The sequence below is a fragment of the Astyanax mexicanus genome, chromosome 5 (genome assembly GCF_023375975.1).
Source record: "Astyanax mexicanus isolate ESR-SI-001 chromosome 5, AstMex3_surface, whole genome shotgun sequence".
Classification (NCBI taxonomy): Eukaryota; Metazoa; Chordata; class Actinopteri; order Characiformes; family Acestrorhamphidae; genus Astyanax; species Astyanax mexicanus.
The window spans coordinates 57,845,658-57,860,263 of NC_064412.1; the positions used below are offsets into that span (position 1 = coordinate 57,845,658).

Genomic DNA, 14,606 nt, shown 5'->3' on the forward strand with positions numbered 1-14,606 from the left:
GATCAGCCGCGGCTGTTGGTATCACTTTGAGAAACGTTGCGTCATGCGTTTGAAACCTGGCCACTTCGGTAAAGGCGCGAGAGCCGCGAGAGGCATGAGAAGCGCGAGAGACTCTCCCGACCCCCGGCGTGCCGTCAAAAAGCTGCTGTTACTCAACCGAGGATTTTACAAACAGCTGCTCACACGGAAGCACAATCCGATCGGGATTCAGGCCTCGCTCTGCTCAAAATCAATAGGATTAAAGTGCAGCGCTGGACCTGCGGCGCCGGCTCAGATAACCACAGCCCAGGTTAAAAACAGACATTATCTGTCTGCCAAACTTTCTCTTCTTCATGTTGTTTCTTGTTTTTTCCTGTGTTTCACACATAAAACATCGGTTTAGATTCCCAAACACACGGACTGCGCTGTCAGCACAACTCTCTCTCCAGATTATTCACCTGGAATACAATCATCGATCCACTTTACGCTCTTCTACACTCTTATATAAGAGGCGTTTCTTAGAGAAACTATAACAATGCTATAACATTATTATTGCCTTCCAGTTCATCAGCTCCACTGAGTGTAGAGGTGCTCTTTATAGTTCTATAATAATTACAGTATAATTACCAGAGATGTCAAGTAATAAAGTATAAATACTTCATTATGTTACTTTTTACTTTTATACTTTAAGTAGTTTTGAATCCAGTATTTTTACACTTTTACTTAAAGAGTATAAAGCTTGAGTTGTTACTTCAGCTTCTACAGAAGTATTTTATTAAACTCTAGTTTCTATACTCTCCTGTACCTACAGAGCGATGAATTGGGTGGTGAAAAGATGAATAGCAAGTTTAGAAACTAGCAGGTAATATTCCAACTTCACTGCATAAAGCTGATAGTATTGGAACTCAGAATATATATAATTCTATATTTCTCTTTCCATCTTTGTTTCTATGACTTCATTTCTCTAATAGTCCCATTTCTCTCTCCTTTTCTATTAGTTTTTCTTCTTTTATCCTGCCATCCACTCTTTCTCTCTCCCCCGTCTCCCTGTGTGTGTGTGTGTGTGTGTGTGTGTGTGTGTGTGTTGAATTATTGATGGCCATATGGGGGAGTTACGGCGGTACGGGACGCTGCAGGATGAGCGTGACGGGACAGATGCCTCTAACCGAGAGCACTTACTCCCTCCTACAGCCTGTCAGAGGTAATCAAAGAATGCATTCTCGTGTGTGTGTGTGTGAGTGTGTGTGTTCAGTGTGTGTGTGTGTGTGTGTGTTGTGAAAAACATGTCAAACAAACAATCGTGCAAAAATGAACAACAGTCATACAAGTTGCTCTGGCCCAGTTATATAAACACACAGAGTAGCTTCACACCATGAAGCTTGATTTAGAGCGTTTAGGTGAGTGTGTCTTTGCTGTCGTAACAACAGGAAAAGTACACCTTGCTCGGCTCAAAACGTGAAGCAAAAGTCATGTACTAATTCTCTTAATTAATCATGGGTGTGGTTAATAATAATAATTTTGGGCGTGACGTGACATAATAAACCAATCAGAGTGTCTCTTGCTCATCATTCTGTTTAAGAGTAGATCAGGTGAGCTCTGTCTTTGGTGGATTGCTATTGTAACGGTGCAGCTACCTGGACGTGTTCAACAAACTCTTCTCAGCAGAGGAAACTGAGCTGCTGGTTGACGCTGTGAAGGAGCTCCAGCAGCTCATTTACGGGAACAGCAATGTTATTTTATTTACTATTCTGTTTATTGTTGATGTAAAAGTTGGGTTTGTGCTGCTGTGTGTTCATGTGTGTGTAATAAGTGGGGGTGTACGCTCGGCTCGGCACAGCGCCTGTGTTACCGAGATAGCGATGAACGTCTGACTGTTGGCGTCTGTCTAGGTTGTATTCAGTCAGTGGAGCTCCTCTGTTTTCTGTTACCAAGATAAACAAGATAAAACTCCAGAAATGTACCTGAACACACCTCATTTCCAGAACACCACGCCCATCAGTGTAGATATATTCAGAAGCTCTGCTGCTGTTTAAACCAGGCAGGAGGAAGGAGTGAGTTTTTGAAATTGGAATCAAGATATAATAAACTATTTTTTTTATGTTTTACAAGGGTTTTAAAAATATAACAAACTAAAGAAGCATCTAAATCACTAAAAGATTATTTTCCTCATAATACAACTTCAACTACAGTTTTGTTTTAGCCAATACCTTCTCTATATGCATAAAATCTGCATGGCCTAGAAGAATTGACCTAGACGAATTCCCCATAAGGAGTGAAATCCTCTCTCGAGGAGGAATAATACACATTATATCTCCATTTTCCCTCAATTTGGCAAGAAAATGAACTTTTGCACCGTCGTACAGTAAGATGGACAGTTTTCATTACCAGCGTTCGTAATTAAGAGGGTTTAACGATAGCAAATTCATCATAATACCCGCTGGCTATCAAGGGGTGACAGACTGTTTCATTCAGGGCCAATGTTTCATTTCAGAGACTTTCGCTGTATAAAAATATAAAACGTTTTGGCAGCTACAACCAAACCTTTAATAAAAGGGCACTGATGTCTTCAAGTGTAACAGAGATGCTGCATAACGAGGGGAAGCGCTGTCAAAAGCAAACTTTCTAATTAAAAGAAAATAACTGAAAAAACAAATATTGCCTTAATACATAATTTCACATAAAAATGCTCTCAAGTTAACCATAGCAGAGTCCAACCCCTACAGAACTGCACAGATTTTTAAAAGCTTCATTGTGAAGTAAATTAAAAGCTGTTCAGACCCAACATTAAACATAATTTACATACTAAAGTGTTTATCCAATGAGAGGACATTGTGTGCTGATTGGGTTTCCACAATGTGTTTCATTATATCATAAAGTGTGTAAAGGTATAAAAGTATATTTATTCTAAATACAGTAGACAGGTTAGAGTCTGTGTTTCTGGCTCATTTTAATATTAAGACATAAACAAAAATACTTTTTGATATTTTTATTAGCATGTAGTTCCTACACTGTGTGTACGGTTTTATTTATGCATGCACTTTTATTACTTGTGGTCTGGAAATGGCTCTCTACAAATAAAATGCCTCATTATTAATATTAATACATAAAAATAAACCTTGTTTTTCAAACAGTGATAAGATCTGGGTCGATGGTTTCCACACAGTTCCTCTGTTTATTACAGTGAGATTATATCATGAGTTAAAAACAGAACTTTACATAGATAAACCTAATATGTAATGAGCAAAAAAAACAATTGCATATATGCAATAATGTTTTATAGTTCATTGTTTAATTGTCTGAAGTGTTCTGTAAGTATAATAAAAGCACAGGCGATTCCAGAAATGTCCAGAAGTGTGTTTGTTTGCAGTAACACAGCTTTTCTTTACGATCCTTTGTTTTTACTGCTGTGTTCTAGCAGAGCCACCTTCGGTATCAGTGTGTCTTTGCTATCATAACAACGGGAAAAGTACAGCTTTGCTCGGCTCGAAACATAAAGCAAGTGGCATGTACTAATTCTCTTAATTAATCATGGGTGTGGTTCTGGAATAATTTTGGGCGTAATGTGAAATAAACCAATCAGAGTGTCTCTTGCTTGTTTTTAAAAATGTTCAGTCCCATCAGTCAGAGCAGATTCTATGCAACAAATGTATATTTTAATGCATATACACACTAATTAATGATATTATACACATTATTCCAACATGTATAAGTTCAGTTTTTCCTGTTTTCTACGTTTTTCAGTACTCACAAGCAATGATGTTACCATAGCGGTTCTTGTTGCGGTTCTCTTCTTTCTTGGCCGTTTCCCACGGGGCCGTCTGTCCCTCTGCCAGACCCTGAAAACACATCAAATATAATAAATATACAACACATACATATACTCTTACACTCTTACACTTAATCCCACAGAAACAGAGAAAAATAAACTCCTACAATACCTGCCTGATTGAGTCCTGTGTGAATGGTTACAGTTACAACCAGCCAAATACCTCACAATCCTTTGTGTAAGTGCTTAACCACTTACATTTCTATTCCTCTTTCACTGGGAGGTCTATAAGAAAATATTATTCTAGCTTTAGAATCATTAAAAGTATAATAAAGCTCTGTACTGAAGAGTGTGCCGCTGTGTTCAAAAGCAGCCTCAGACTGAGAAATGTCATTTCCACCCTCCTTCTCCCCAAACCGAACCGACCCGTTTACTGTGATCGAGCGATATAACAACCATCCAGAAATAAGAGACAGACTTCACGGACAAAAGCGACTCCAGTAAAGACTGGAGCTCTGAGAGGAAAGAAGCTGCAGAACCGCCGCGTCGCTTCCCGACTGATTCACTGCGGGAGACGCTCGACTCTTTCAGAGCTCAGAAAAACAACTTTCACGAGATACCAATCAGAGGAGGAGTGTTTGAGCTCTTGAAAGCCTGAGAATAGAAAGAGACTTTCTCCAAAAAACGAAAATTGATGGCGGAGAAAAAAAAGAGAGAGCTGCACTTCAACAGCTGAAAGATCAGCAAAATGTTCACAGGCAATTCCAGCAGAGTGCTGCAGTCTGGGGTTTTTGTGGAGGGTTTCTTTGTTTGCAATCATACCGTCAAAATGCCTGAGCGATGATTACAACAATCTTTACAGGACAAAAAAAAATGATGGGGAAAATATATAAAAATATAGAAAAACACATGGAATTTTGTGGGAAAAAGTAAAATGCTGTGTATATGTATTTTAAGGTTTTACTGCAGTATTCTAATAAAATAAAAGCTCTTGTTGAGGTTAAATAGTAGTGAAATCAGTAGATCTCACTCACAGCTAAAACACGGACTGATGGAGAACACACAGTAAGATACAGAAACATATATACTTGATCAATATGAAGAATAATTGTTTGGAATTGGACTGTTTGGAAAACAAATAAGTATTTATGTCTTCTTACTATTAATTGATATGATGTGTTTATAACAAAATACCTGAGTGATGATTACAGCAATTTTAAATTCAGTGTAAAATGGGTTTTGTTTGATTTATCTTGACTTTTTCAAATTTAAGATCATGGCGCCCAGAAATGTACCTACACTATGGGATGTAAACAGTGGCTTTTAATAAGTTTTTTTTTTTTTTTTTGCAGTTTTAAAGATCTAAATGCCTCATTTTAAATATCAGGGTTCTCTGGATTCTACCAATCAAGTGTGGAGCTACTTTGAGCTGAATAACGGGGTAAAAAGCGATTTATCTGCAGGGACAACATGTGCCCTGTATCACCCAGTCTAAAAAAAGCCTGTTTGGACAAAGTGCACAAAATACTGGATCTCAGAAAGAGCTATTCAACAAAGATTAGTACTGTTTTTATCACGTTTTACTACAAATACACACAAAGTCCATTTCACACCGGAGTTCTTCTTTAAGTTACACTTGGAATCAGCCGTGCTGAAGAGCCCATTCCTGAAAAGCAAAAATTAATCTGACAATATTTCAGAACAGCCACTTTTCACAATAAAGTGATCTGCAGTGAATTCACTGTGCACGTCCATTAACCAGGAGCTGGAAAGACTTTCATTTACATAATTATCCTTAAATAACCCAATTAGAGTTAGTGTGTTTGGGTGGGGGATACATGAAGGAGTCTACACCTCCCAGCAAAACAGAAAACTTCCCTTTGTACTTAGAAATTCTGTATCTGTGTCTGTGAAAGAGTGTGTGTGTGTGAGAGTGTGTGAGAGTGTGTGTGTGTGTGGGTATTCCCTGAGAAAACAAAATGGCCTTAATTGAATTGCTTTCATCTGAAAGCTCCTTTATTTGAAGCTATTAATACTCTTTAGAAGAGAGGAGAACCCGTCGCTCTCTCTGCTCTCGGAGGATCTGCAGACGATGCTGTGATGCTCCAGAGTGTCTGTCTGCAAGAAGAACAAGTGTGGGAGGCTCTGGAGAAAGCTGACAGGGCTCTGCCTCCTCCCCCTCATCCTCATCATCCTCATCATCATCATCATCATCATCATCAGGATCATCATCAGCGAGTTATCAGGGAGGGATTTCGCTCATTTCTTTATCAGGCGGTGCTAAAGAGGCCAATTCCCCGCTGATGCAACATGATAAAGTGCCACATTAAACTGAGCTGTTCTCATTAAAACACACTATAATAAATCACCAAATACTGAACTGATGTAATTCTCCCAGAGAGCGCGACGTTTCTATACCAGAACTGCACGAAATGGGCAAACTCTGTCATTAAATTGTGATTACACTGCTACTTTACTCACAGCAGCTTTAGAGGATAAATGAGGATAAGCTCTCTGATGTATTAAAGTGATATATCTGTACATCATATTACCAGATTCAGAATTGTGTTGATGATAACCTGATTTTTGGGTAGAGAAATAAATCTCAATGCATATTTTTCACATACATTACTGTATATTAACAAAAGTATACACCTATCTAGTTTTGCATGCATTTGAGTTTTAATAACATCCCATTCTTGATCTATAGAGTTTAGCATGGTGTCAGCCCACTCTCTGCTGATATAACCATTTTAACTAATTATCCCCCCTCTACCAAACTTTACACTTGACAAATACCAATCAGGACCATTGGATTGGCGACTGCATCTCCTGACCCCTTTCTGAGTGCCTTTCATTCCCAATTACCTTCCACTGTGTTATAATATAATTATAATCACTGACAGTTGGCTGTGGAATATTTAGTAGTGAGTAGTGAAATTTTACGACTGGACTTTCTGTTTGGCATTCTGTGCTGGGTAAACTCCTCAGTGCTGGATACAGTTAACCTCAAGGTGGACAGAGGTTCCTGGTTGAGAGTATGCTACATGTGATTGGCTGTCACTTTTCACTGCTTTCTTTTGAAAAGTGTAATAGACGGTTGTTTCTGGTTGAGAGTATGCTATATGTGATTGGCTGTCACTTTCCACTGGTTTGTATTGGTGAATGTAAGTGATTGTGTGTAGAATAAGAATAAGCATCTCTGGGTGTTTAGAAAGATAAAAAAAATGCTATTTAAGTATAGTCCTAAATAATTAAGTTAATAAATTTGTGTGGCTTAAATCTTATCAGGACACAATCCTTAGTCCCTAGTTCACACACACACACACACACACACACACACACACACTTACACACACCATGATGAAATCATTGAGTCGATAATGCTGACAGTGCTGACAGGCTCAGGTTGCTCTGATCCTCCTTTATCAAAGTGTCCCATATATCTGCTTTACTTTAACACACTTCAGTTGGACACTTTCTATTTCTTTCTCTCTCTTTCCCATCCACTCTCTCTCTCTCTCTCTCTCTCTCTCTCTCTCTCTCTCTCTCTCTCTCTCACACACACAGACACACTTTCACCTTTATGCCTTTATCAACTGCATGACTTCACATCTAGTGTGAAAGGAAAGCTCATAAGCATGCACAGACACACACTCTCTGAACCCTTACTAAAGTCACACTGTATCTCTCTCTTTCGCTCTCTCTATCCCTCTCTCTCTCTCTTTCTTCAAAGCCTCTCCAGAACCACACACATGGCAGCGCATGAATGGCAGCCTTTTAATAGAACATGAAATGCTCGAATCCCATTTCAAACATGCTCCCTCTGTCAAAGCGCTGGAGAAAAACGCCACATTCATCCCGAATAATCCCGTCGCCAGCCCGCAGCCAACACACACAATCCAGTGTAAATATATTGAGTCTTCCTTATTCGCCGCATAAAAGAAAATACCACTTTTATATGCATAAGCATCGGCGGCGAGGCGGCCAATATAGGAGCCAAGAGGCTGCCAACTTCATTTGAGGAGGCTGGGCGAAACGGCGAAGCAAATCAGGTTAGAAGAGCGCGCCGATAACAAAAAGACGTTATAAAAACGTCCGGGCTGATGTATGTCCCTTTAAACGCAGGCCTGAGAGCCAACACACTCAGATAGAGAGAGAGGGAGAGAGAGAGAGAGAGAAAGAGAGAAAGAGAGAGAGAGAGCAACAGCAGGCAATGCATCTCCACTTTACTGCCAGACTCAGACAGACTGCGGGCTGATGGAAAAGCACCTCACTCTATTTAACTTCACTCCTCATACGAACTCTCTCTCTTCTCTCCGTCAGCGAGACTGAGGCCAAATAAATACACCCCCCCTCCACCCTACCCCCCCCCAAAAAAAATAACCTGCTTAAAAACAAACAAATCGTAAAACAAGCTTTTAAAATCGCGTATAAACCACCGCTGCCAAACCACTTCTACAGTAAAGCATCATTTAATATACTTTTTTAGTATTTGCCTTAAATTGCTATGAAATTTGATTCCATTTACGAAGCAGGTCGTATTTTTAAAGGCTACTCTACACGAGCATCTGCAGAATGTACTAATAAACGAGCTGCAGAGTGTTAAACTGTGTTTATCTTGGCGTAGTGCAATAATGAAGGGTTTAGTAGATGAAGTGAAGTGATGAACTGTGACTGTGAAATACTATTCTTTACCCAGCAGAACCAAAACAGAGCTGTAAAACTGTCAGTCTGCCTGCTCTGGAGTCTAAGTCACAAAACAAAGACTACAATTCCCAGCATTCCAGACTCCTGACTGCTGATCACGTGATGCTACAGCACTCAAGCTCTCCCAGCTTCTGATTGCTCACACCTGCTCTGTTTTTGTATAAAAACCCCTCCGTTTATTAAGCTTCTCGCTGAGTATTGACTCTAGTTTGCCAGCTTTTCAACAACATTGTTACTAACCCGTTTTGTGTTTTTAACTACTCTTGTGCCGTGCCTATTTTTGTATTTTGACTCTCCTTTTGCCTAGCCCTTTTGTCTGCTGGATTACACATGTATGACCCCATTTTGCCCTTCTACACTCTGTTATGTTCTTTACTATTTCTGCCTTTCTGTTTTTGACCCTGCCTGTCCCTAACTACTGCCCCTATAAGCTTAGTTTCTTTGATAGTAAATTGTATATTTGTATATGTTATATAACATTCTTAACTCTTAATTATGTTTATTAACAAAAAATTCCATCACTAGGCAAATCTTTTTTATGCTAAATAGAATGCAGCGGCTACTCTAAAATAATATGGAAGGGAGGAGAAGAATGTAAAATTAATCCTAGAGGGTTAGTTATTAGTCTCCGCCATTATATTACACAATGGCGAATCACAGGAACACATTTAGTGCAAGAATCCTCACTCCTATTACAACTTTAGATATGCAATGATTTGAACTTTCTTAAACAGGGTATTATTATTATTATTATTATTATTATTATTATTATTATTATTATTATTATGTGATCTCAGGCATGAATGTTTTGTTTTATTGCATCTATGGGATTTTAACTGGCATACTTTCTACTTTCAACACTGAATACTCCTATACTCCTCTCTAGCAGCACTTGTTTAAAAACACGTTCTCAGTAGTCGCACATTCTGCTGCAAGTAGTAACGAAAGACAGAGGCGAGAAAATCTCAGCGAGTCTCAGCGTTCCTTCCATTTCCACCACAACAGACCAACTCACGCAGGAGGAGACGTCTTTACAGCAGGACGACCTTCATTAATCTGAAAAAGTAAAAGCAGCTTTTGTTTGCAGCTCTAATAGAGGTAGAAATGTGTCTTTCACTCTTTCACTCTTTCAGATATGAGCGCGGTGAAGAGCTGTTCTCACTGCAGTGAATAGCAGAGCAGAGCTCAGCAGCAGAAGATCTCACAAAAAACATGAAGAGTGAAAGATAATTAGCTGTGTTGTCAGAACAAATGAGCTGCTGCAGGATTTATCAAGAGTTACTTGACCTTAAACACACGACCTTCTTTACACCAAATCTCTCCGTCGCACAGAGCTCTCAGAGATACTCAGCAATACGTGTTTTAATTAACCGTGCATTATAACAAACTCCTGCTTTAGTTCTCCTTAAAAAAGGGAAACGACCTCACTGTGACTGCAAGCATTCACATCATTAACATTTCTATCAAAACACAACTTTTAAAAATGTATTTCATGAGAAAAAATGTTAAAACATTGAAACAGAATCTGCTTTGTTTGTTTGGAGGTTATTAATTAATTAGTGATCTTTCTGAATTTTTAATGGTGTGCCAAAAGCCAATGATTAGGAACAAGCCTGCTGAAACTCAACAACTCAACATGGCAACTATTCCACAAATGGAGGGATGGATGGATGAATGAATGGCGGAATGGATGGATGGATGGATGGATGGATGGATGGATGGATGGATGGATGGTGGATGGTATTTGTAGTAGGTGGAAGATCTTGGCTGTGAATGCTCAACATTCTCTCCACCACATCCCCCAAAGCTCAATTGGGTTTATGTCAGGCAAACATGTAGGCTACACCATTTGTATTTGTCAGAACTATTATCACCAGAAAGTTATCATCACTTATCATCTCTTATCTCGTGCTCTAGCCATTTATATCCACACAACACCATTATTCTGCCAATTATGAGACACATCAACTACTAAACCAATAAAATATTGCCAATAAAATCATCCTCATCAACTGGAAAACCAAATAAAACCAATAATATTAACACCAACCACTGTAAAAATCTGTTATCAGACTATTTCCCTTTAGAAACTCTCCCAAAAAACAATCAGAAACACTGATTCAGTCTCTCAGAAACCAATGAGAAACCAAAAGCAGAAATGTGTAGAAAATCATTAACCTTGCTAAAGAAATAACAAATTATTTTTAAGCCTTGTGTTTTTCAAACTCTTCACTAGTCAGATCACAAATTATTGTTCAATTTCTTGCAGGAAGTTTCCATATTTAAGCCACTTTAAGCATCTTTAAAAGGCTTACCTCATACTCCTCTTTGAACCCGTAGCCTTGGCCGCACTTCATCTGGGTGATGTGTTGGAGAAGGTCGGCCACGCGGATGGCAGGCTGGAACTGGCCCGCCTGGTAGGACATCTCCACTGACTCACAGCCTCCATATGGATACGTCTGAATGGTCATCGAGGGCTGAGACATCTCGCTGTGGCTGCCGTCTACACAAACAGAGGACATCGAGAATAAATCAGACCACGAGAACCGTGCACTCGCTTTCCACAAACAGAATCAGCTTCAGGATTTCTCTCAAATTCAGACTTTCTTTGAAGATTTTCCATTAAAAGTGTCTTTCAACTTTTACCAGTGTCCTAAAACAACATCCCAACAAGATCGAAACCTCTAAACCTCCCCACAGTTCAGCAAACATCCGCTGAACAAGTCACTCCACGGCGTTCAAGCTCTCCCAGCTTCTGATTGCTCACACCTGGTCTGTTTTGGTATACATACCAATATTTGGTATAAATACTCTTCTATGCCGAGTTTTTTTTTATTGTTTTTCCTTCTTACTGACCTGTTTTTGTGTGATTATCATTTGTTTTTCATTGGTGACCTAATCAGACTACGAGAACCATGCATTCGCTTTCCACAAACAGAATCAGCTTCATGCTTCCTCTTAAATTCAGACTTTCTTTGAAGATTTTCCATTAAAAGTCTCTTTCAACTTTTACCAGTGTCCAAAAACCATCCCAGCGAGATCTAAACCTCTAAACCTCCCCGCAGTTCAGCAAACATCCGTCTGCAGATCACGATTTCACTCCGCACGGATCTCCCGGTGATCTCACAGCGAGGCGCTAGGCTAACGACGCGGTTGGGTACTCTGGAAGTTGACACTCCACCTGGAGCTGAGAGAAGCTTCCTGCATCCATGGCTGATCATCTGCTGAGAACGAGGACTTCAGCAGCCTCGGATTTTAGAGACTCGCTGTGCAGAAACATTCAACCATTCAGTACTTAACCCTTTCAGATCCTGCGTCCACTACAATGGACATCATGTATTTTCTTTATTTTTATTTTATTAAATGCTTTTTAGCACATAACACTATTTGAGAGCTGTTGTCCATCAGAATAGACCATGAACCAGCCAATGAACATGTTTATAAAGCAATAAAACAACAGTTTGGCTCCACAAACTGCAAAAACACTGGAAAAACAGTAGTATAAGAGGGAGCTGTTCAGGCAATTCAGAGAGATTGGGACAGACTCTCAGAACCACTGATTCAGACTCTCAGGACCAATCAGAAACACCCCAGATTTTAGAGGCTTGCTGTGCAGAAATAGTCAACCATTCAATACTTAACCCTTTCAGACCTGCATCCATTACAATGGACATCATGTATTTTATTTTATGTTTTCTTTATTTTGTTTTTAGCACATCAGAATAGACCATGAACCAGCCAATGAAGAAGAATATAAACCAATGAAACAGTAACTTGGCCCCACCCACTGAAAAAACGCTGCAAAGATACTGAAAAACTGTAGTACTAGAGGGAGCCATTGAGGCAAAGTACCAGCTAAATTTTACTTATTTAATGCGCTTCACAACACTTTTTTATTGTGGTTTATTATAGTGGTTTTATGGTCAATATAAAATATAAAACATAACACACTGGCTTCCAATGCAATGAAAATAATGAAAAACAAAAATATCAAATATTTATGTTAATTTGATTTATTTGCTACATAGATTTTATAGTAGAATATTAGAGTATTCTTTTCTGTGCATTACAGACAGAAAACAGCATTCTTACATGTTTATTTTCATCAGTAAGGATAATTCAGTTAATTCAAGGGTTACACAATAAAAACGAAGAGCAAGTGAGCAGCTGCTGTTCTGCTGTTTTATTTAGCTGGGAATCCCTACATAAAATAACATTGCTGTTCCCGTAAATGAGCTGCTGGAGCTCCTTCACAGCGTCAACCAGCAGCTCAGTTTCCTCTGCTGAGAAGAGTTTGTTGAACACGTCCAGGTAGCTGCACCGTTACAATAGCAATTCACCAAAGTCAGAGCTCACCTGATCAACTCTTAAAGGGAATGATGAGCAAGAGACTCTCTGATTGGTTTATTTTCAGGATTAATTAAGAGAATTAGTACATGCTTTTTGTGTGTTTGAACCGAGCAAGGTGTACTTTTCCCGTCGTTATGATAGCAAAGACACACTAGCATGCCCTAAATCAAACTACATGATACACGGTTGACAATTTAAAGCCTACAGATCGCTAAACTTACTGTCCCATATGTCTATATCTTCGAATGTTTGTAAACACAGCTGAATATTTTTAGCTATTTTAAGTTGCACCAGTTGCTGACACAGATGTGCAAAAGCACTCACACACTCACACACATACTCTTGCCAGGTCACTGTAGAGAAATATTGGCAATCTAATGCAGCACTCTGAATAAGATAAACATAATAAACCTGTTGGCACCACACATAATACCATATGTTTATGTTTTACAGGGTATAAAGCCCCCCAGCTTTAAGCTGTTAAGCAGTGGAGGTGTGTTCCAAAATCCAAAACGTAGTATAAATGTTTTTTTCTGGAAGGTACAGACTATTAAACTATAATCTATTATTTTAGAAACAGTTTACATATTTGTTCATACAGAGTATAGACGTTTCCAGACTGGATACAACTGTTACCATACAGGTATTTCATTTTTGTTCATTTTTGTTCATTTTGTTGATTTTGTTTTGTTTTGATTTTTCTAAATCCAAAAAAATGACAGTACTCTGTTCACTACAGTAAAATCATTGTGTTCTGCAACAAAGTGTTGGTTTTGATCTATTTTTGTATTATAAGACTAAAATCTGCCAACCAGTTCTTCATCTGCCAAACAAGCACAGCTTTAGACCTGAAGCTATCTGAAGAACGTGTGTCATCAATTTTAATCACAAATTGAGAGTTAAAATGTTCCTGGAAAGCAGCCCTCAGAAATAAAACAACAGCTTTGTTTCCATCATCTGAAACAGAACAGACAATCCAGAAACACACATCGTCAATAACAGATGATTCAGGGCCAAATATTACCTATTTAAGGATCTTAAAATATACTATATGATGTGATGTTAAACACTTACTAGTCTGTTCTTCTTTTTAACTGCTTCTAACGAAGCAAAAGGAGTCTGACTTTGGGCGTGTCAGTTTGTCTTTGCTATCGTAACGACGGGAAAAGTACACCTTGCTCGGCTTGAAACACAAACCAAATGACATGTACTAATTCTCTTAATTAATCATGGGTGTGGTTTTTAAATAATTTTGGGCGTAACGTGAAATAATAAAACAATCAGAGAGTCTCTTGCTCATCATTCTCTTTAAGAGTAGATCAGGTGAGCTCTGACTTTGGTGGATTGCTATTGTAACGGTGCAGCTACCTGGACGTGTCCAACAAACTCTTCTCAGCAGAGGAAACTGAGCTGCTGGTTGACGCTGTGAAGGAGCTCCAGCAGCTCATTTACGGGAACAGCAATGTTATTTTATTTACTATTCTGTTTATTGTTGATGTAAAAGTTGGGTTTGTGCTGCTGTGTGTTCATGTGTGTGTAATAAGTGGGGGTGTACGCTCGGCTCGGCACAGCACCTGTGTTACCGAGATAGCGATGAACGTCTGACTGTTGGCGTCTGTCTAGGTTGTATTCAGTCAGTGGAGCTCCTGTGTTTTCTGTTACCAAGATAAACAAGATAAAACTCCAGAAATGTACCTGAACACACCTCATTTCCAGAACACCACGCCCATCAGTGTAGATATATTCAGAAGATCTGCTACTGTTTAAACCAGACAGGAGGAAAATAGGAGTGAGAATAGAG

The 14,606-nt window shown here is 39.0% G+C and overlaps 1 protein-coding gene across 12 annotated transcripts in view; it reads right to left on the reverse strand.

The window, feature by feature from the left end:
• Positions 1-14,606, reverse strand: part of ptprt (protein tyrosine phosphatase receptor type T) — a 248,900-nt gene that overhangs the window by 37,746 nt on the left and 196,548 nt on the right. For all 12 annotated transcript variants that reach the window (XM_049479917.1, XM_049479923.1, XM_049479919.1 and 9 more), the window contains 2 exons: positions 10,771-10,958; positions 3,728-3,815 (listed from right to left, as the gene is read on the reverse strand). In XM_049479917.1, the coding sequence (XP_049335874.1) occupies positions 3,728-3,815; positions 10,771-10,958 (276 nt within the window). The remainder of the gene's footprint in view (positions 1-3,727; positions 3,816-10,770; positions 10,959-14,606) is intronic.